This window comes from Nicotiana sylvestris, chromosome 12 (genome assembly GCF_000393655.2).
Source record: "Nicotiana sylvestris chromosome 12, ASM39365v2, whole genome shotgun sequence".
Classification (NCBI taxonomy): Eukaryota; Viridiplantae; Streptophyta; class Magnoliopsida; order Solanales; family Solanaceae; genus Nicotiana; species Nicotiana sylvestris.
The window spans coordinates 157,836,371-157,859,448 of NC_091068.1; the positions used below are offsets into that span (position 1 = coordinate 157,836,371).

The following is a 23,078-nucleotide window of genomic DNA, read 5'->3' on the forward strand; positions in this document are numbered from 1 at the left end:
TAGTTTTTCAAAATAAAATTTTATATTTAAAAATTATGTAAAAATTATTATAAGTCACAATAATTAATAATTTAAAATATTTAAAAGGAATATAAGAAAATTGCAATCAAAGAATAATTCGTTTGACTCTCGAAATTCGAATACCTTCACATAAATAAGAACAATTAGAATATTTGAAGTTGAAAAAGATACAATTTGGGGGTTGAACTCTAAGGACCCGTTTGAACATACATCCTAGATATTTAAAAAAAACTAATTTAGATGAAGTTTGACGTGAAATTAAAAATGTGTTTGGACATGAATTTTGGGACAAGTTTTGACATGTTAAAAAGTCCCTTTTTTCCCGCTAAGAGGTCCCAAATGGTCATGATTTTGCCCCAAAAAAGGTCTTAAACTATATTAGAGAATTGAAGTTTTAGTTTTGAAAATTTCCCAAAAACTAAATTAATTTTATAATAAACATATACTTAAAAAAATTGGGGAAAAATTTCCAAAACTTACGGCACGAAACGCCTACTAACTTACGGAATTTGAAGTTTTAGTTTTGAAAATCTTCCAAAAACTAAATTAATTCTATAAATAAACATATATTTTTAAAAAAACTTCTAAAACTTACGGCAAAATGCCTACTAACCTACATAATTTGAAGTTTTAGTTTTGAAAATCTTCCAAAAACTAAATTAATTCTATAAACAAACACATATTTTTTTAAAAAAAAAACTTGCAAAACTCATGGCGAAATGCCTACTAACCTACGGAATTTGAAGTTTTAGTTTTGAAAATTTTCCAAAAACTAAATTAATTCTATAAACAAATATATATTTATAAAATTGAAAAAAAAAACTTTCAAAAATTACAGCGAAACGCCTAACCTACGGAATTTGAAGTTTTAGTTTTGAAAATCTCCCAAAAACTAAATTAATTCTATAAATAAACATATATTTTTTTTAAAAAAAACTTCCAAAACTTACGGCCAAACGCCTACTAACCCACGAAATTTAAAGTTTTAGTTTTGAAAATCTCTCAAAAACTAAATTAATTCTATAAATAAACACATATTTAAAAAAATTGAAAAAAAAACACTTCTAAAACTTACAGCGAAAGGCCTACTAACCTACGAAATTTGAAGTTTTAAAACTAAATTAATGCTATAAATAAACATATAGGCCTAGGGGTGGCAAGTGGGCGGGGCGGGTCGGATATGAGCGGATCAAAATCATTAATTTTAAAAAAAATATATAAATTATCCGACCCGACCCGTATCTAAAACGAATAAAAATAGATTTATCCGACGGATAATATGAATATCCAGAATTTCTAGTCCAATTTGACGCTAAATTCCAAACCGTTGTTGGTACAGTTGCCTAAACAGTTGCTCAAATATATTCAAAGCAGCTGCCTTATAAACGCAACGTTTTCTTACCTCTCCAAAATCCCCCCATTTTCTTCATTTGTCTCAATGTCAATGTACACTCAAGCAATCAATCTTAACACTTTCACTCATCAATCTCGAATCCCAATACAAATTCCAACTCTCAATGTTTGCTCCTTTTCAACTCGATTCCGAACTTCTCGGACTACACAAACAACTCAAATCTGCAATCCTCGCAAGCTAATAATCACTTGTTGTTCAACTCCTAGCCAAGAATTTACTGATGTAGAAACCTCAGATTCAGTTTCAGCTATCAAAGTAGGAAATGAACAAGTTGAAAAAATTCAAGTGTTAGAGTCTAGCGGACGAGAATTTTCTGCAAATGAAAGTATTTGGACTCAAATGGTGGAAATTGCAAAGTTTTCAGGGCCAGCAGTTGGGCTCTGGTTATGTGGGCCATTAATGAGTCTTATTGATACTGCTGTTGTTGGTCAAGGAAGTTCCATTGAACTCGCTGCTCTAGGTACAACTCACAAAGCTTACTCCTAAACTTATGGGTTTACTATTCAAATTATTTTAAGTTACTCGGTTCTAAACTAAAGTTGTTTATCGGGCGGGCTGGGACGGTCTGGACACAAAAATGGTCAGCCCGTTAGGGTTACGGGCGGGTTGTTAGCGGGCTAGAGTTAACGGGCTGGTGGCGGGCTGGGATTTACATGTTCGGGCCTAGCGGGTTCGCGGGTCGGGCTTTTTTTTTTTTTATAACTATCTTATATTTTTCTTTTTCAATGTTATTGATAGTCAAGTACTTAAGTGTTTTCAAATTTTTAAGGGTTAAAATTAAAGATTAGAATTGAACTTTTAAGGGTTAGAATTAAAAGTCTAAAATTTGCAAACTAAAAGTCTAAAACATAAAACATATTAACATAAATGCATAAGTCTATATAAAAAATATTGAATAAGAGTATAAGACATTATGCAATATAAAAAATTCACAATATTTAAGTAACTTTGATATTTTTATTGAATAATATATAGTACTTCTAATTAATTTGCAAGTTCTTTTTTGATTTTTTAAATATTTGAACTTGCAAATTAAAAGTTTACAACAATTGTTAAAAAAAAGAAGTAATAGTAAATCAAATGTTTTGCATCATCTTTGTAAGCTCTTCCATGTCAATGTGAGGTGCTTGATTTCCGGTATTATAATCGGTACCATAAACCATTATATCTCCAATTTCTTGGTCTTCCTCTTTATCTACCTCGTCGCGCCCTTGATTTCGCCGTTCTAATCTAATCCAATCTCTGAAGCACACTAGAACTTCCAAAGCGTTGCTGCCCAATGAATAACGGGTATCTCCTAGCTGCTGTCTTGCTTGGCTAAATGCGCTCTCTGATGCGACTGTTGAAATAGGCACATTTAGAACGTCTTGAGCCATGGCCGAAAGAACAGGAAACTGATTTGCTTTGCTCCTCCACCAACTCAGAGGTAAAAAATCCTTTGTGAGGGGCTCCGGTGACTTTTGCAAGTAGAATTGGAGTTCATCAATATTCCGGCTACTGGTTTGTTGATGCTCTCCTAGTGTAGACCAAATCAAATAATCTTGAACATTATCATCATCTTCCAAATTTGTTCCAGATGTTGAAGTATTACTTGAAGGAATATTTGCATCTACAACCGAAGAAGCATCAACAATGTTAGCATAATAATTATACAAAATTTGTAAATGTTTGTGCAGATCAGAAATACAAGTCTCAGTATCAGGAGTTTCAGTTGGTCCAATATCCATATAAGTATATAAAGCACTGATTAATTGGCGACACTTTATCATTTTGATAGTAGGGTTTAAAATAGCACCAATTAGGTAAATAGGGGGAATTGGGAAGAAATATTTTTTAAACTTATCTAGCATGGTTTCAACAACATTAGTATATCCCTCTTTCGCCTTCAACTTATGTAGTAAAAGAGAAATTTCAGCAATGTGAACTAAACCATTTACAATAGTAGGATAATAAGCTCCAGAAAACTCAAGTGTAGCCACATAAAATTTTTGTAAAAATTGTACAACATCATGAATGACATCCCAATTTTTAGATGTTAACAGACGGTTAGGATCGGTACAATGAGAATTAGCAACTTCAGGTATAGGCATTCTATATTTATTACAACATCTTAGGAACAAATAAGTATAATTCCACCTAGTAACTATTTCTTCAGGCATGAGTCTTGGTTTTAGTCCATAGTGTACACATTTTTCCTTAAATGCATTTAATCTAGCACTTCTATTATTTCCTTAAATTACACCAACAACTCTTCTAACTAAAGTGATGTCATTGTGAAATAAGTCAAGGCCACTCTTCACAATCAAGTTATAAATATGACATGCACATCTAATATGAAATATTTCAGGAAGTGGTGGGCGTAGATGCAATTTTAGTAATGTAATAGCAGAAGTGTTGTTAGAAGCATTATCAAATGACATACACAAAACTTTTTCAGAAAGATTATAAAATAAAGCCAACTTCATGGATAGTAGCACTTATAAATGCACCGGTATGACTTTGATCTTCATCATATTTAAAAGCAATAATACGTTTTTGCATACAAAAATTATCATCTATCCAATGGCATGTAACACTTAAATAATCATTTCCATTTACAGCATGACCAATATCAGAAGTAAGAGAAACTTTACAAGAAAGACTAGCGAACAAATAACTTATATATGTCTGATATTGTCCATAAAGCCTAAAGATATCAGATCTACAAGTACTTCTAGGAATACCTTTAAACATAGGGTTATAAATTCTTTGAATATAAGTAACAAGATATGGTGAAGAAGCAAAACTAAAAGGTAAACAACCTAAAACAATCATTTTAGCTAATTCTTCTCGATCTTTTTTAATATCGTATTTACCCATTAACCCCCGGTGACCGGGTTAAGTTTTTGTTGCCCAGCTTCATCGCCTACTCCCCAATCAATAGGATGAATTTCTTCCATGTGCCTACGAAGTTGACCCGTTCCCCCATTCTTACCGGGCTCGTGTTTATAAACTTCATTACATATTTTACATTTTACATAATTTTTCTCATTTTCTAGTCTATCAAAAAAATTCTAACACTTACTTCTTAATCTTCTATTCTTCTTAATAGGCAAAGGAGGCTTACTTACACTTCCACCGCTAATATTTTGACTAGCATTACCGGGTGTAGGTGGTGATGTTTCAAGATTATCGGGTGATTGAATATCATCTAAAATATCATCTAAATCATCATCAATACCAAAATTTTCTTGAAGTAGCTCATAATCTACATTTACGTTTTCGGGTGAACTTTCAGAAACATGTGTTGCACTACTAGAAGAACCACCTCTTACTGAATTTTTCTTACTACCACCTTTACTAGTGCAAGCTTTTTTGGCCGCTCTAAGTAAATCCATTATCTAATTTAAAACAAAAAATTCAAATAATAGTTCTAAATAATAAAGAGAAAGGGATGGAACGAGTGTACCGGGATTCCGAATGCCACACTAAATTTGATATAGAAACGAGAAAGTAGAAACTCAAACTTCAAATCTTCAATTGATATTTGATAACTTGATAATTGATGTCACACTTCACTTGAATAATTGAATTAGAAATTTATGATAATAATACTTTTGTAATGAAAGTATGAAACTTGTAAGTTGAAACTTGAAAGCTTGAAGTAATGAGCAATTGAGAATATTATCAAGAGAGAATTGAGAGATAATTAGAGAGAGTTGAGAGATAATTGTGAGGAATAATGAAAAAGAAAGGGGGTATTTATAGTTTTTTAAAAGGATTCAATTGCAATTTACAAATTATAAGGGGGGGCTAAAATATAAATAAAATACCAAATTTTGGCTGTTTTTGACAGATTTGGCCGTTGGCCAACGGTCAGATTTAATTTTAAAAAAAAAAAAAAAAAATTTAGGCGGGTTTGCGGGCTGTCGCGGGCTGAGGCCCGTTAAGAACCCGTTAAGCCCTTAATGGGTTGTGGCGGGTTCGGGTCCCTGTTTGGCGAAAACTTAACGTTACTAGCTCGCCCCCCGTCCAACCCGTCCCAACCCGCACACATATGCACAGTAACGGGCTGGCCCGGGTTGAACCGGGTTGTTAGCGGGTCAGCCCGGCCCGATTAACACCTTTGTTCTAAACTAACAATTTGTACATAATTCAATGATTTTTTAACACAAGTTACTGGGTTCAGCCGAACCCTTATCCGAAGGGCTAGCTTCGCCACCACTTTTATATACATCTCAATCTTAAACTAGTTGATTTTTACTATATTTTGCTTGTTAAGATCAATTAATATTTAGAGTATTTATCATATTAGAGTCCGTGGTTAGCTAACTGAAAGTAGCTGATAAGTATGCCAGTAGTTTTTGATCAAACAGTATATTTTTATTAAGAAATTCATTAAATATGAACAAATATTAAATTTAGAACCCAGTTGTTAGTATTTGACGTCGTCGTTCCAAAATACAGAACCCATAAAGCTCATATCCTGGCTCCGCCCCAGCTGAAAAGTATTTTAAGTTTTGAAGCTGACCGTATGGCTATTTTTATGTGGATCTCAAGTCTCAAACTACCGCATAAGGTTAGTTTGCAACAACAACAACAACAAACCCGGTATGATCCTAACAGGTGGGGTCTGGGGAGGGTAGTCTGTATGCAGATCTTACCCCTACCTAATGCAGGTAGAGAGGTTATTTCCAATAGACCCTCGGCTCAGGAAGGGCAAGAAGAAGAAGAGGAAAGCAAGGAAGGAAAGAAGGAAGAGAAAAGAAAAAGGGAGAGATAAAGGATAAGTAGTACCAAATAATAGCAACAGGGAATACAATACCCGAGGCGAACAAAACCACATAACGTAATAAAAATCTAAGCATATGAAGGGACATGCATGCTACTAAGACTATCGGTGAACAACTAAAACCTACCCACTAACCTTCTACCTTAATCCTCAACCTCCACACCCTCCTATTAAGGGTCATGTTCTCAGTGAGCTGAAGCAGCGCCATGTCCTGTCTAATCACCTCTCCCCAATACTTCTTAGGATAAAATGTTTTCCAGTCAGCTACTTTAAATTTTTTATGTGGATCTCGACCTACTGCATTTTTTCTTTAAGCTCATAACGAAAAATTGTTGTTGTTGTTGTTGTTGTTGTTTTATATTCATTTCCGAATTCTTTCTTCTTTAAGCTCATAAAGGAAACATTGTTGCTTTTTTTATTTGGCAGGTCCTGGAACCGTTTTCTGTGACAACATAAGCTACATCTTTATGTTCCTTACAATTGCCACTTCAAACTTAGTTGCTACTTCACTTGCACAGCAGGTAAGTTTTTGGGAATTGCTGTTTTACTGCTACGAACCTAGTAATTTTGGCTCAAACTCGATATATGTGTTAAAATATCCATTAAATAAGTATAAATAATAGATTTCGAACCTAGTAAATCAAATCGACTGGGATAGAATTTCAAACTCGAACTTATAAAGTTCAAATCTTGGATCCGCCTCTGGCTCCAACCATATATGTTTTATGTGAAAAAACATTAGGATTAGTATGTATTAAGAGAGCTGAACTTACTACTTCAAGAGAGCCGTGGGTGCATCGCATTTGCTCCTCAAGCCATTTAAAACTCCGAAGCTGCTTAAGCTTAATCTACAACCTGGATATGCCCCTAGTTGATAGCCTAAGTCCGCCATTTGTTGTAATCTTATTAATGTCTAAATCAAGAAATCATCAACTTATATTTATTCTACTGACTTCTTTCTCATATTCTAATTCATCATCTTGGGTTCTGGTGCAGGACAAAGATAAAGTGCAGCATCAGATATCTATCTTGCTTTTTATTGGGCTTGTCTGTGGTGTTGTGATGTTTATTTTTACGAGATTGTTTGGTATCAAGGCAATCACTTGTAAGCAATTCTTTATTCTTACTTTACTGGTGGATGTATCCAGTGTGCTATTGATATTCCCCCAATAACAACTAATGGTTTTATTTTTTCTGAATCTTAGCCTTCACTGGGGAAAATAATGTAGATATCATAAACTCAGCAAACACTTATGTCCAGGTTATTCTCCTATTAATAATTTGCTTGTTCTGAAGATCCTTTTAGCTTTAACCTTTTTTTTCCTTTTTAGCATCATTTTATTAATTGAGTAATGCCAATGCTTTTTCCACTTTCTGGTTGGTGAAGACATCAGATCGATTCTTAAGAGAGGAAGAATTTATTTTTGTCGGTCAACTAGATACATCTATACAGAATCCAAAAGTTGCTAGACAGGGACAATCATTTGCTAAACATTGGCAATATATCTGCTAAAGCAGGCAGAGACACTTTTGCACTGAAAAAGTAGTATCATTTTGTACCATTTTCTATTATGATCAAGTTATATTGTTGCTACACGTGGTGTATTTAAGCTTCAGTTCAACTGAATGGTAGATATTATGGTGATAGATTCGAGGCTTGGCATGGCCAGCACTGCTGGTTGGTTGGGTTGCCCAAAGTGCAAGGTACCATTTACATATTCTCGAGTATTTTGTATGCGTGTTTTTCTATTATAAAAATACTAACATGTGTCCCAGGTTTGATTCTTTATCACTTTCTATGATTCTACATAAAGCTTAGTCCTATGATCATAATTTATTAAGCTTCTCTGTTTTGTACTCTATGTTGTATTGCATTTCTCAACCACTCCTCCTCTTTCTTCTTTTTTGTTTCTTCTTCTGTCGTGATAACCGCACTTCTCTCCTCTTTCCTCTTGCCATATTTCATTTTTCTATTGATTTGTATATACTGGGGAATGAACTGGGCTTGAAGACAGAGACCATGAATTCTCGCTTAAAAAGGGGATTTATAACGCGCATGAATAGCCACCAGCTCCACTTACTTGCAGCCTTATAATTTGCACATAAATCAAACTAGCAAGGATGAGTATGATAGAGGTGGAGTTATGATATTTGTCATTTCAAAGCCAATCAAGACTCTTGCTTTCACTTACATGTGAACAATGTAAAGTTCGTTGACAGATCTGAGAGACATAAATCTATATTCTGTTCGCAGTTAGAAAGAAGATTGATCCTTCTTTTCCCAGTAATATGATATATACATTGTTCGTCTCGAATGACTGATGGTAAGCTTTTCTTTAGGTCACTTTTGAGGTGAAGATAGTTTATGCTTTTCTGACAGTATACTGTGTTCAGATACGTGCATTACTTGGTCATGCTATTCACCTTGTGATATGCGTTTCTTGCTTTTAAATGCGCAGTTTAGGCATGAAAGATTCATGGGGACCTTTAAAGGCTTTGGCCATTGCTACTGTTATTAATGGTACTGGTGACATAGTCTTGTGTCGATTCTTCAGTTATGGTATTGCTGGAGCAGCATGGGCAACAACGGTATCTCAAGTACGACCACTCATTCCTACCAATTCCTTTATTTGATCCCTAAACATATTTGATGTGTTCTTCATCTCTCTATCTCTTCTATCTCCATTTTCATACATCTCAAAACCTTCCTAGCTTGGTAATCTGTTTGTAGGTCGTTGCAGCTTATATGATGATCCAAGCACTGAACGATAAAGGATATAAGGGCTGTGCTATCTCTATTCCATCACCAGATGAACTTCTGCAGATATTCATGATTGCCGGCCCTGTGTTTCTAACAATGATGTCAAAGGTTTGTGTGAATTGACCTCATTTTCACTGGGTGCCGAAATCTTGTGTTCTGTGGACATCTGACATTATGCTGAACGACAGGTTGCATTCTACTCTCTACTTGTCTATTTTGCTACCTCAATGGGCACACAGACAATTGCTGCGCATCAGGTATGTTTTATTCTTATATGTACTTCATTTCTTCATCTTCGTAAAATAGCGACATAGATATGACCATTAACATGTTGCCTTTTTATTTAGGTCATGGTACAATTGTTCATGATATGTGCAGTATGGGGTGAGCCTCTCTCTCAAACAGCACAGTCGTTTATGCCCGAATTGTTATATGGAGTCAACCGAAATTTGTCAAAGGTTATGATCTTATTCATGTAAAAATCACAACACCCTGTGCCAAAGTAGTTTTTGGCATCCATCTCTGTAAATTTTGACTATGTTACCACATGCGTGAAAGTTGCTAGGCAATCATGATTCAGCGCAGAATCAAACTCTTTGAGCAGAGAGTTCTCTCATCATTTCTTATTACAATCCTCTAAAAGATAAATATTTTGAACCAGGCTAGGATGCTGCTGAAGTCCCTAGTGGTTGTTGGAACATCGTTCGGACTGATACTGGCATCTGTTGCAGCATCAGTTCCATGGTTATTCCCCAAAATCTTTTCGCCTGATCCTGAGGTCATACGTGAGGTTAGTTCTATAATGTACTTACATTTCTTTTCAGTTGAAGACATTGCATAGAATGCATTCTAGACATAAAGTAGATGATATTTGACACATTTTGCTTTTTGAGGATGTTCATCCTCTTCCACATACTTACCAGAAAAATATTGACTAATACAGAAGCATATAGAGAAATGATTAACAAACAGTCATTGAACAAAAGAAAAAAGGACAGAAGGAAGAGTAAAGTTAGTTATTTGCTTTGTTATACTGGACAGTTATTGTGTAGGCCTGATCATGACTCGATAAGGTATTTCTACTGTGTAATGCAGCAGTGTTTTTCGCCCTTTACCTTTCATTCTTTATGTTTAATAATGAATGGAATAAACTCATAAGCTCAAAATTAGGTAAAACCGTATTAGTCCAAAGCCCGATTGACACAAGCAGAAGGAGAAGGAAGGGTATTGAGCTCTTGTTTTCTTCACATAATTCAAAAATATTATTATCTGGTTCTCCTGATTATTTTTCTCTTTTCTATGGGCGCAGATGCATAAAATAGTGTTGCCATACTTTCTAGCCCTATGTGTGACACCAAGCATTCTTAGTCTTGAGGGAACTCTGTTGGTACGTATTCACACTTTCTGTCAAAACTTTCTTTACTCTTTATTTCGTTATCTTAGGCATGCTAATTAATCAACAGACAATTTTCTCTGCTCATTCTGTTAAATCTCTATTCTGCTTGTAATTTTTCAGATGCATCATTTCTCTTTTTGTTTTTATTTCATCGGTACTATTATGTTTTAAGAAGCCTTTATCTCAACATCATGATTTTTTGATATGTATTCAGGCTGGACGAGACTTGAAATTCATAAGCTTATCAATGAGCTCGATATTTGTTTTGGCTTCTCTTCTCCTAATGGTATGCCATTCATTTTGTTTCAAAGTATCAATACCTCATGGTGTTTTGGCATATAAGTTCTTTATGCCTTGTACTTGCATTTTTCCTGCATTATAGACCTTGATAACTCGAATCTAATCTCTTTCCTTTTACCCCTTTCTGTTCATACAATCTAATGCAAACTGAAAATATATTTGCACTAACGGTGTAAAAAATATTTACACAATCAGGTCACTTAATATGTAGTTACGGGTAAATCCTTATAATAAGCTACGGACCTACTATAATAGGTTAAACTATACTGATCATGTAGAAATTCTTTACACTGTAAGTGCATATAACTTAAATTCTTCACGATATTTTAACCGGCCGAGGGTCTATTGGAAATAGTCTCTCTGTCCTTCTAGAGTAGGGGTAAAGGCTGTGTACATCTCATCCTCCCCAGACCCCACTTGTGGGAAAATAATGGGCTTCTTGTTGTTGTTGTTGTTATTGTATTATCATTTGTTTTAACATTTTCCACTTATTGGTTCTTTGAACCAGCTGCTGAGCAGCAAAGGACTTGGTTTATCTGGATGCTGGTTTGCGCTTGTTGTATTCCAATGGGTAAAATTTCTATCAACAATTTACAAGCTTTTATACTTTCTTTTACTTTGTTAAGTTGTCTGATGCCACAACGCGCTGTCTTTTTTCCCCCTCCTCAGTCTCGATTTTTTATTGCTCTACGACGCCTTACCTTGTCGGATGGCATACTCTATTCAGAAGAATCAACTCAGTATGAGCTACAGAAGTTGAAAGCTGTATAGATTTCTCATTTTCTTACAACAAAAAAATTGTTACTACTACAACAGAAAAAGTGGAGATGGGATCCAAGTCTTCCCATAGGTAATGTATCTACCATTTGTTTCAAGCAAACCACAAATTTTCTATCCAGTAAGTGCCAATATTAGCAAATTTATTTCGGTTTTTTCTCGAAATCCGAAAAGTGAACTGTAATCCAGCAGATTTTGGAAAGAAGTCAATAATAAGCCTAAAGGATAAAGTTTCCATTGTAAAATAAAATTCACATAGCATAAATCAGCCACTTTATAGCACAATTTTGGAAAGAAATGAAAGCATAAAAGACAATTAATCATCCAATTAATTGGCAAGAAAACTACCATACGCATCAGGAGATGCAAAGAGGTTATCCCACGCGGTATCCGTATTGGAGCCTGATTATATTCGCACCATATAAGGCCCATTTAAGGGGGAAGCACTCCCTAACAAAATTCTTTCCATACCTAGGGCTCGAATCTGAGACCTCTGGTTAAGGACGGAGGGATCCTATCTATCCCACCACAACTCATATTGGTCATCTCTCTTAAACTTTCACTTAATTAGCGCAACACTAATGGGAACAATAAGGGTAGATATGAAAAGAACACTAAATAACTCGTTGTTTATGTAAAACGTCAAATATTATCAAACAAATTCAGTTTGTTGAAATAACGATATCCGAAAAGATTATTGAAGTTTACATTTCCCCTGCCTCAACTTGCGCATAATATACCTTGCCACTCAGCTACTCAAGAACAATGTATCCATCATTGACCCTGTCACAACCAATAGGAGAAAATAATTGCTTCATATGTTTCGCTATTTTGAGGTAGAGCTAAATGCTACTAATAAAATTCAATTTTAACCACTCTAAAGTTGTTCGTGAGCAATGATATCAAACATCAAATAAAAAAAATTCATGCATGTGATGAGTTAGCAAGCTTTACCAAATTTTACCAAACAGGTAGGGTAGCTGAAAGGAAATTAAACATACAAAAACGTTTTTTTTTTCACTTTTAACGTGCCAGAAACTATTTACATTCGATAGCCGAAAAAGTGTATAAAACTTGTACAATAATATATATATATATATATAAAATTTTAGGCTATTATTTTAAGAGCGGCTATACAGTATCATTTTCCCTACAAAAACGAGCTCCTAGTACGTGGCTTAAAATCTTACCTTACTAATGCACTTTAAAAAGCCTAATATGAGATTTAATACTTATTTTTATAATCGTGGTGTTTGGACTAGCCTGTACTTACCTCAACGAATTATACAGGTACCTGCTAGTCTGCTACCAATATAAGTACCGAATAACTATGTCCACCAAAAGTTAAATATATAAAAAGAAATCACCTAGTATTATTTTTGCTCCACTAAAACTTCAACCTTTATGGTTTTTAATCGAGAAATTTTCATAAAGCATTATCTTTTAGTGGTAATTAGCTATCTATAGATACCACTTGCTATATTATGGATTGTAGATACGTTTTTTGTTGCTATAAGATGTATTTGATGTATTTAAGCTATTGTATTCATGAATACAGTAGCATTTTTAGGCGTGAAACGGGGGATTACAGCTAGACAGATTTTTGTATTCGAGTGTATTCGACTGTATTCATGGCGTGAAACATGGGATTACAGCTGGATAGATTATTGTATTCGACTGTATTCACGGTGTGAAACAGGGGATTACATTGTTTTTAAACGGAAAGTGAATCAATTAACATAATTGACTCATAATATAACTCAAAAAAAGTCAATTACAATACACAAATTTTGTATTTCCAGTTATAAAAAAGCTTCTCAACCGAAAAATACCCCAAAAATATAGCAATCTTCAGAGAAATTATATAATACATCTGAATACATAAATTATATTAATTAAAAAAAACATATGAATACATTCATGGCATATATCGAGACAATGAATACAATGAAATACATAGAATACAGCGAGATACATTAAAATACAATTAAAAAAAAGACAGTAAATACAATGAAATACATGGAATACAGCAAGATATATTGAATTACAATGAAAAAATAGACAATGAATACAATGAAATACATAAAAATACAGCGTGATACATTGAAAATATATTGAAATACATTAATAGAAAACCAAGTTGCTCAGTACCAAATTGAATTTCTAGACATGCTCGATAACCTTCCCAGTTTTATCATCAATAAATTGAATCCTCGTATATTGCGGCAGCTTTCCTTGAAGATCAAGTTCAACCTTAACCCTAGTTGTGCTAGGTCTAGACCTTTCTTGTGTGGCCTTATCAATAGCAATGGGCTTACCTGTTGCGGTGGAGATGAAACGTTGTAGGAGTGGGAAGGTACTAGGACTACTCCTTCACCGTCTGCTTCCATTTTTGTTTAGAGGAGAGAAGTTATTTGGAAAACTTAAAGTTCAAATACCCATTATTTTCTTCTTCTTCTTCCTTAGTTTCCTTGTTATTCTTCTTCTCCTGAATCTCTCGAAAGAATGTTCTGTTAATGGGCAAGTATATATAGGAAAGATGAATTGAAACGGTCTGATGTTAACTTGATGCATAGGGTTGTGCATCTATGGCAGCATATACTACATCATGTCGCCCTAGAGAGAGAGGATGAGGAGAGAGTGTGGGGTTTTTTTTTTTACTAATGGTAGGTGATGTGGATGAGAGGAATTTTGAGATTGAGCATCGTGTTTTCAGGGAATGGGGGAAGAGAGTGGCATGTATCAAAGTAGAGAGAAAGAAAATAGTGTAACTGAATAGCGTATTTAGTGGCTTAGGGGTAGGACCGTAGGAGGTACCCAAAATTAGATATTTTGCTATAAACATGAAAAACTATATAATATAATTTTTTAAAATGGTATTTATTTAAAATAAATAAGATGTTAACCTTTGCTATAAGAAGTAAAAATTCCTTTTTAATCCACTGCTTTGACCTTATCTTGTGGGCATTTTTGTGTCACACATAGGTCCCGCAGGCCAAAGACCGATCAAATATAATATTGGGGAAAAATACAAAATTAGCCGCTAGACCAAAACTAATTGTATTTGCTAACCAAAAAAATGCATAAATATATATATTATTTATATGTAATACACATATAAATAAAAATTATACATTTCGTCGGCTATTATTTTTAAGAGCGACTACTAATATACATTTCTCTATAATATGGCCATAATTAAAATTGCAACAACATACATTAAAAAAAGGGCAGCCAAGGATCTATTGTACGCAGTTTTACTCTGCATTTATGTAAGAAACTATTTTCACAACCCAAACTCGTAATTTTCTAGTCACATAACAATAACTTTACTAATTACGTCAATACTCATTTTACCAACAACATACATTATCAATGAAAATTTCCAAACATATAACCATTTGGCAAGACACATAAGATGATGGGAAATGAACGGTACGATACTACAGACATATAACCACTGCAATGATGGCTTTTGCAAGAATCATATGAAATGGAAATTAGGAAAAGTATACGAGATTTGATGAGTCATGATCGAATTTAAGGTTGCATGTGAACCACACTTGAAAGAAAGAACTACAGTGTAAAGTACCAGCTCAGTATATATATATATATATATATATATATATTACAACCTTCCAAATCATAAATTTGTTTTAATTTGAAGGACCACATGTTAGTAGAAGAAAAAGTGAACCATGCATGTGCTACCAAAACTCTTGAGACAGTCAATGATAGAAGCTCACCATATAAAGAGACCTTAATTTGTTGATGTTTTGTCGGGCTAAACTTTGATGCACAGAGTTAACTATTACTACTATTTATTTTAGTAAGAGGTCGTAAAAGTGAGTCGAGGGCCTTTCAGAAATAGCATCTCTATTCTTTTGAAGTAGAGATAAAAATTGCGTATACTCTACTTTTTCCATATCCCATTTGTGAAATTTTACTGAATTATTGTTATTGTCGTAAAAGTATAATTGAGGTCAAGGGTGAAGTTAGAAGGTTATGTGTGGGGTCGGCCGAATTAGTAGATTTAATAGTCTAAACAATGTATTAATATTAAAAAATTCACTAATATTTACAAAAATTAAATTCAAAAATTACTAAGACCTAATATTGCTATCCTAAAATTTAGAATACAAAAAACTCAAATTTTGGCTCCATGATCGAATTGCACGCAAACTAATGCGAATACTACTAATATAAAAAATAAAAAATAAAAAGACACAGAGATAGTTCAACAAATCAATTCTTGGCTTCTACTGTTGGGATATATACTATTAATCATTGTTTGATTTAGATATAGTATTTATTATGAAACAATTTATTTATTCAGTTTTAATAAAGTTTTAAATAGATCATATATTAGTTTGTGTCCTTTGCTTATATAGTAGATGATTTAGTTTATAGAGTTTATCTTATACACGGAAGATTAAATCATCGGTTCTTATAAGTGTAAAGTTTGAGTTCACAATCTAATGATGGAATTGGACAAACCATCAGGAATGATTGTAGCACAAGATTAAATATAATTTATTTTGATTATGGGAATGGTTTAATTCCAACTTCTTGTGCTAGTATATTTTGTATGTATTGAACGGACCAAGTAGAGATAAGTATTTTATACTGACTTAATAAAATAAACTCTCTAGCCATTAAATGTACTTATACTCTTAATCTTGATATAATTATTATTAGTTGTGTACATTATTATTATTTTGATTTATTAAAAGATGAGATTCTTTTGTGGGTCAATATGCCTGGTAAATTGGATAATAATAATGTACATTGGCAAAATAATAATTTATTGATGGAATCCATGTCTCGGTTTAGAGATTGATGATACACCTTTATGAAAGCTTATAAATTTTCATGTGTAAACCCGGCCGGTGGATTTTGTATCCGACACATGAAATAAGTTAAGCGAAAGTCTAAAGAAAATAATCAATAAATTAAATTGTCAGTAATTTAATTTAATTGATTAGTGTCTGAATCTTAACATGGGAAGTTAAACAAGATTTAATGGATGAATTTTGAAATTGAATAAGGAGTGCAATTACGAATTTTTAGTGGAATAATTCGTAATTAATTATGGTGGATATTAATTTTGAAAATTATAAATTAATTTCATAATTGGAAGCTTTGTTAATTAAATTGTGTGGTCCATGTTGTGCCTAAATAATAGGAAATAAAGGAATCTTTTTTCTAGTGGAAAAGAAAGCCCAACAGGTTTTGGAAAAGGGTTTTAACCCTTAAAACTTGTGCTATAAATACATAAGGTTTTCCACCTAGAGGAGGAAGCACATGGTGGCCGAAATTTTTAGCCTATTTTCCTAGAAATTTTGCCCACACAAAATTACTATTTTCGGATATTATTTGGGTAATACAATAGAAGGCCGTGGAACGTTTGGAGATCGTGATCGTACGGGTGATGGAGATTTCATCAAATTGATATGGAATTGGAGGCTCACATGATAGAGGAGCTTTGTTCACGCTTCAAGAGGTAACCCGTAAAATCCCGTTTGTACTAGTTGTCTAGATTACATGTAATTTTGATACTGGGATTGCTTCCGCTGCTTATTATAATCCATCAATTGGTATCATAGCCCCCTCACATCTAATTAGATAATTAAGTTTTTTATGAAACAAGAATATCGTGTTTATGTGCGTTTTTGAATTACATGTATATGTGGTTTTCTGAAAAACTGCACTGTTGTTTTGTGAATTACTTTGCAAAAATTTTGGATTATTCTTGTAATCATGAGATATCTGTTTTTTATTGATATTTTATTGAGATGATCTGGATATTTTTTTTGCTAAACTTTAGAAAAACGCAAAATTTGATTTTGACCAAATTGTCGGTATTTTCGGAGGTCAGCGAACTTGACGGACTCTGATTGAGCTGAAATTTAGTGGGTTCATCGGAAACGAAATGGTGAGAAAAACTCACTGCTATAGCAGAGAATCATGGTATTTTTCGGCGTTTTGAGGCCGTTTGGACTATTTTTGGACGTTTTTCTATTTTCTGAAAATTATTTTTTAATAATTTTAATTCGTTTTTAATTCAATGGTGGTGGGGTGACTCCCCATGGTCTCCATGATTAAATACTGGTGATATAATAGGTTTACATATTGGCTATTAGCAAATGACATGTTGTTGAATTAAATTCAATAATAGAAGTGTAGGATTTATTGACTAGGTCTTACAAGATATAATTGATATTGTGTAATGATATAATTATTTTGTAAGAAAGTGAAATCCTCTGTTTGATATCCTGGATTACTAATGATTGGAGCGTTTGGCATATTTGTGCATAAAAGTTTTCTCAAATTTTAGTTTATATTTTCATGCCCTACGTAATTACTAGTTTTGGATTTTCGATGAAGAATTTTGTTCTCTGATTGGAGGTTGTAATTAAGTGAAATATGACGGTATTTTATATGAGTTTTATATTATTAGTATGGCTTTTAAGCAATGGTCCATATTCTGCCATAAAATAATTTTATGAGCTACATATATATTCACTTGTAAATTGAGAATTTTTTGTGTAATAAATAGTTACCACTGAAGTGGTTTGTTTATTTGAACTCATGAAAAATTCTTAATAAATTTGTACATGTGAAATTATGTCTATTCATGGATTGAGTATTATGATTAATAAGTAGGATCCACAAAATGGTCTATTTAGTTGAGTCATTAAAATCTGCTTAATATACCATGTGAAAATTATCCTTGATAAATCAACATTAGTGGTGGATGTTCTTAACTAGGAAAAGAGTTTTATCTTTGGGTACTAGTGAAACCAACTCCACCCATGAGAAGAGATATTGGGGTTTTCGCCGAACGGGAGAAAATATAATATCTTAGGTTCTTGTGTATTTAATAAAAGGATAATTTATTACAAAAACGATATTATGTATCCTAGAAATAGGAAGAACATAATATATGCCTTGAGCTCATCGTATAACTATAAGGAGAATGGAAATCAATATCATATTTATTTTAATTCATGAAACTGCTTAAAACGTTTATTCTCCGAGTTTGGTTATAGGCTGGTGGTCATGAATTTGACGGACTCCGATTGACCTGAAACTTGGTAGGTTTATCAAAGACGATCTAGTGAGAAAAACTCACTGTTATGCAGTGAATCATGTTGTTTTTCGGCATTTTGAGGTCGTTTAGATGAGTTTTCAAGTAGTATATTAAATTGAATTTGTTATAAATATGAAAAATTATTCCTTATATATCGGCTATATTTGTGTTAAATCTGAAACATGATGATTTAACTTGATATGGTATATAGCAAGAATGTAAATCACATGGATTTAATCCTAAATACGCCAAAAATAATTTATTCGAATTTGGTCAAGTTTTTGGCAATCGTGAATTTGACGATCTCCGAATGACCTGAAATTCGGTAGGATCATCGAAAACGATCAGTTAAGAAGAACTCACTGAATGCAGTGAATCACATTGTATTTTGACGATTCGGGGTCGTTTAGATGAGTTTTTTTTGGAGGTTTGGCGGATTAAAATGTGATTTACATACAAAAATAATTATTTCTATCATTTTATTTATGTCTAATCTGGAACATGATAACACATGTTGATTTGACATGAATTAGTATATGATAAGAATGTAGGTCATATTTTAAATTCTTAAAAAATGTTTAAAATGGTAATTTTTCAAATTTGGTCGCAATTTTGGAGATTGTGATTTTAACGATCTCCGATTAATCTAAAATTTGGTAAGTTTATTAGAAATAGCCCAGTAAACAATACTCACTGGTATACAGTGAAAAACGTTAATTTTAGCTTTTTAAGACTGTTTAAATGGGGTATTGAGCATTTTTTTTAATTATGAAACTTAATCCTCAGAGAAAAGTTCGTGGTTGTGATAAAGTTGTGATATGAATTAACTCCTACGGTCTTCATTTTTTATTTATAGTGAAATAATAAATTTACGGGTCTTCCCCCATATCGGATAAATTTATTATGAACTCACTGGATATAGTTACTAGTTATTGATAACCTGCATTAACTGAGTTCAAAGGGTTGAATCAGTTTTGTAACTGAAATATAATCATGATTAAGTGGTGATAGAAATATATTTCTATGGTCTTTCACTATTAATTCCAAGTGAGTAATAAATTTATGCGTTGACTTTAGGTCTTCCTCCATATCGGATAAATTTATTGTAAGCTCATTAGTACTAGTAACTGATATCGTGTACTTACTCTCCATCTGAGTATACATGTTGGATCAATGGAACTAAAGCTATTAATTAATGTATTCACATGACTTAAATTAACAGTATACTCTCCATCTGAGTTGGGTATGTTTTAATTATTGGAGTGAATAATCTGGCATTACATATGTATGTTGCATGAGTAATTCTTTTCCCATCGAAATTGCTATTCAAGATGCATGACATATATGTGTAGTGTGTTTAAAGTTTTCGTATTAAAAAGTTATATACAATTGACTGAAAATAATAGTATACTCTCCATCTGAGTTGGTTCTATTTATTTTTGGATTGTATAATTCTTGCATTATATAATATACTTTGCATGAATGATTCTTTTCCCATCGAAATTTATTATTCGAGATGCATGTATGTATACAGATATTGAATGCAGTCTGAATTTTACTATTCAGTGTTTTGACATATTATGATCTATTTAATATTTTTATCTCAACTCCACAATGACTTTATGCAATTTGTCGTATTACTTGTTAAAATTTTCTTTTAGTGATAAGGCATTAATTTAAAGGATGCAAAATATGTACTTTTGTTAGAAGGAATTTAATTCCGGTTTCTGGACAAAATAAGAGATGGATATTTGTTTTATTTTTTGAATAACTCTTGAGTTATTGAGCTTGATAAACATTTTATCTCTTATGGTACATGAATGCATAACATTGTTATTGTATATTAATGTCTCTCCTGAACAGAACAATATTAGTGTACCTCGTAAGAGAATATATTCTTCAAAATTGAGTAAAACTTATCAGCGCACTTTTGTCTAAGTCATATTAACCTGGATAGGATTTCAAGTTGGTCAAGTATGGACCTTAAGGTTCATTGAAAGTAGAGGCACTACCAACTTGTAGATCTTGTTTGGAAGGAAATTTGACTAAAGGTTGTTTCCCTTCAAAATGAAATAAAGTTAGTGATAAGCTAGAATGAATCCCTTCTGATTTGTATGGTTAAATGAACATACTGATAAGAGATATATTTACTTGATGTTCCATAAGTCTTAATGAATTAAGTAATTCAAGTTTTTTAAGACTTGAAACGGAGAAGCACCAAGGAAATATATTAAGTTACTACAATTTGATTGTAGTGGCGAGCACCTCTCTAAAGAGTTCTTTAGTTACATATCAGAATAAGGGATTACATCTCAATTAACTACACCGTAAACTCCATAATAGAGTGGTGTAGTAGAAAGAAGAAATAAGTTTCTTTTGAACATGGATAGATTAATGACGTGTTATTCAGATTTGCCTTATTTGTTTTTGAAATATTTCCTGGAAACTGCAAATTACATTCTGAATTTAGTTCCTTCTAAGTTAGTACCTGAGACATCTATAGAACTGTGGACCGAATGTAAGCTCAGTATGTGGCATGTTCAGATATAGGATTGTCCCGCATATGTGCTGAAAGGGAAAGCGGATATGTAAGTTGGAACTAAGCATGGATAGGTGCATGTTTATTGAATATCTAAGAAAACGAATGGAGTTTTATTTTATTGTCCTAAAGAAAATAAGGCAATTGTTAAAACAAATGCATTTTTCTAGATAAGGACTATTTAATAAAATATATTCCTATAAGTAAACTATTTTTACAGGAACTGGGCAAATAAATAACTAGATATTCAAGAACATCAAAACCCACATGTCGGAATTGACGTTCCATTGTATTTAAGTAGTGGGAAAACGTTAATAGACATGATATGCATTTATCGAGTAGGAGTGATGTTTGAACAGTGAACACTATAGTAAGAAGTCGCTAATATTTCAATGTCTTAAGGTAATGAAGGTAATATTAGTAGTACTTTGTCATAGTGGGAGAATGATAAAGAAGATCATAGTTCGGTGTACACTCTTGGGATAGTTTCGGTAACAAGATCCCTGAAGAGTTTAATACCAAACTAGATAGTTACGACAAAGCACTACTGGACAAATATTGCATCAAATATGACTTGGCAAGATTCTTTAACAAAACCTTATTTGGTGAAGACTTTTAATAGTCATGTAAAAGAATGCCTGAGAAAGTTGTAGATGCATGGTTATGAGTCTAAGTGGGAGATTATTGGGGCATATACTATTAACCATGCATTTGGATATAGTATGTTCTAATAATTGCCATGGTTAAAAGTCTAAGTGGGAGATTATTGGGATATATACTATTAATCATGGGTTTGGTTTAGATATAGTATTTAATATGAAACAATTATTTATTCAGTTTTAATAAAGTTTTAAATAGATCATATATTAGTATGTGTCCTTTGCTTGTATAGTAGATGATTTAGTGTATAGAGTTTAGCTTATACATGGAAGACTAAATCATCGGTTCTTATAAGTATAAAATTTGAGTTCACAATCTAATGATGAAATTGGACAATCCATTAGGAATGATTGTAGGACAATATTAAATATAATTTATTTTGATTATGGGAATGGTTTAATTCCAACTTCTTGTTTTAGTATATTTTGTATGTATTGAACGGACCAAGAAGAGATAAGTATTTTATACTGATTTTAATAAAATAAACTCTCTAGCCATTAAATGTACTTATACTCTTAATCTTAATATAATTATTATTAGTTGTGTACATTATTATTATTATTTTGATTTATTAAAAGGCGAGATTCTTTCGTGGGTCAATATGCCTGGTAATGTCACGACCCTGAACCCAGACCCGGTCGTGATGGCACCCCTCGTGAAGACAAGGCCAGCGGACACAACACCCAATTCATTTTAAAGAATTAAAATAATACAATTTAAGTCATTAATATGCTAATATCCCAAAAGAAATAGTGAAACAATACAATTTGTGGAACAAACACAGCCCGACATCGGGGTGTCACCAGTCATGAGCATCTAAACATGAGTCTAAGAGTCTGAAAGAGTTTATACAGTCTATTACAGAACTATAACATAAAGTAAGATAGAAGGGAGAAACACTGGGTTGCGAACGCCGAACAGCTACCTAGTGGACTTCGAATGGCCTGCTGGGAGCAATCAACCCTCACTGGCGGGACCTGAAGCTCCTGAATCTGCACACAGGGTGTAAGGAGTAAAGTGAGTACTCCAACTCAGTGAGTAATAACAATAAATGAAGACTGAGCGATAAGAAATTACGTAAAACACAACAACATGCTATAAATAGGCAGAGCAAAACCAATAAAATACAATGAAATAGTGAAATCTGATAAAAACACCTTTTTAACAGTTAAACAAGTAAATGAAAAGCAGCTAGAAAAGGTAAACACATAAAATCCGCCCCTCGGGCACAATGTCAACAGAATCAGCCCCTCAGGCAATAACATGGAACAACACCAGCCCCTCGGGCTATATCACATATCACACTGGGTACCCGTGCTCACTGGGGGTATACAGACTCCGGGAGG

General features: G+C 33.1%; 1 protein-coding gene across 1 annotated transcript; it reads left to right on the plus strand.

The window, feature by feature from the left end:
* The first annotated feature begins 1,396 nt into the window (after positions 1 to 1,396).
* Positions 1,397 to 11,605, plus strand: LOC104232590 (protein DETOXIFICATION 46, chloroplastic-like). The gene is made up of 14 exons (XM_070165157.1): positions 1,397 to 1,895; positions 6,633 to 6,727; positions 7,203 to 7,311; positions 7,412 to 7,467; positions 7,855 to 7,910; positions 8,666 to 8,804; positions 8,938 to 9,075; positions 9,156 to 9,224; positions 9,315 to 9,425; positions 9,629 to 9,757; positions 10,277 to 10,354; positions 10,578 to 10,649; positions 11,172 to 11,234; positions 11,333 to 11,605. Exons 1-14 carry the CDS (start codon positions 1,460 to 1,462, stop codon positions 11,432 to 11,434), a joined length of 1,653 nt encoding a protein of 550 aa, XP_070021258.1. The 5' UTR covers positions 1,397 to 1,459; the 3' UTR covers positions 11,435 to 11,605.
* Positions 11,606 to 23,078: the final 11,473 nt, after the last annotated feature.

Bases quoted from the DNA above. Each gene is read 5' to 3' on its own strand.
- LOC104232590 (XM_070165157.1), top strand. From the start codon at position 1,460: ATGTCAATGTACACTCAAGCAATCAATCTTAACACTTTCACTCATCAA. The intron at 9,225-9,314 runs GTATGTTTTATT...CTTTTTATTTAG, and splicing joins AGACAATTGCTGCGCATCAG to GTCATGGTACAATTGTTCAT. The intron at 10,355-10,577 runs GTACGTATTCAC...ATATGTATTCAG, and splicing joins GTCTTGAGGGAACTCTGTTG to GCTGGACGAGACTTGAAATT.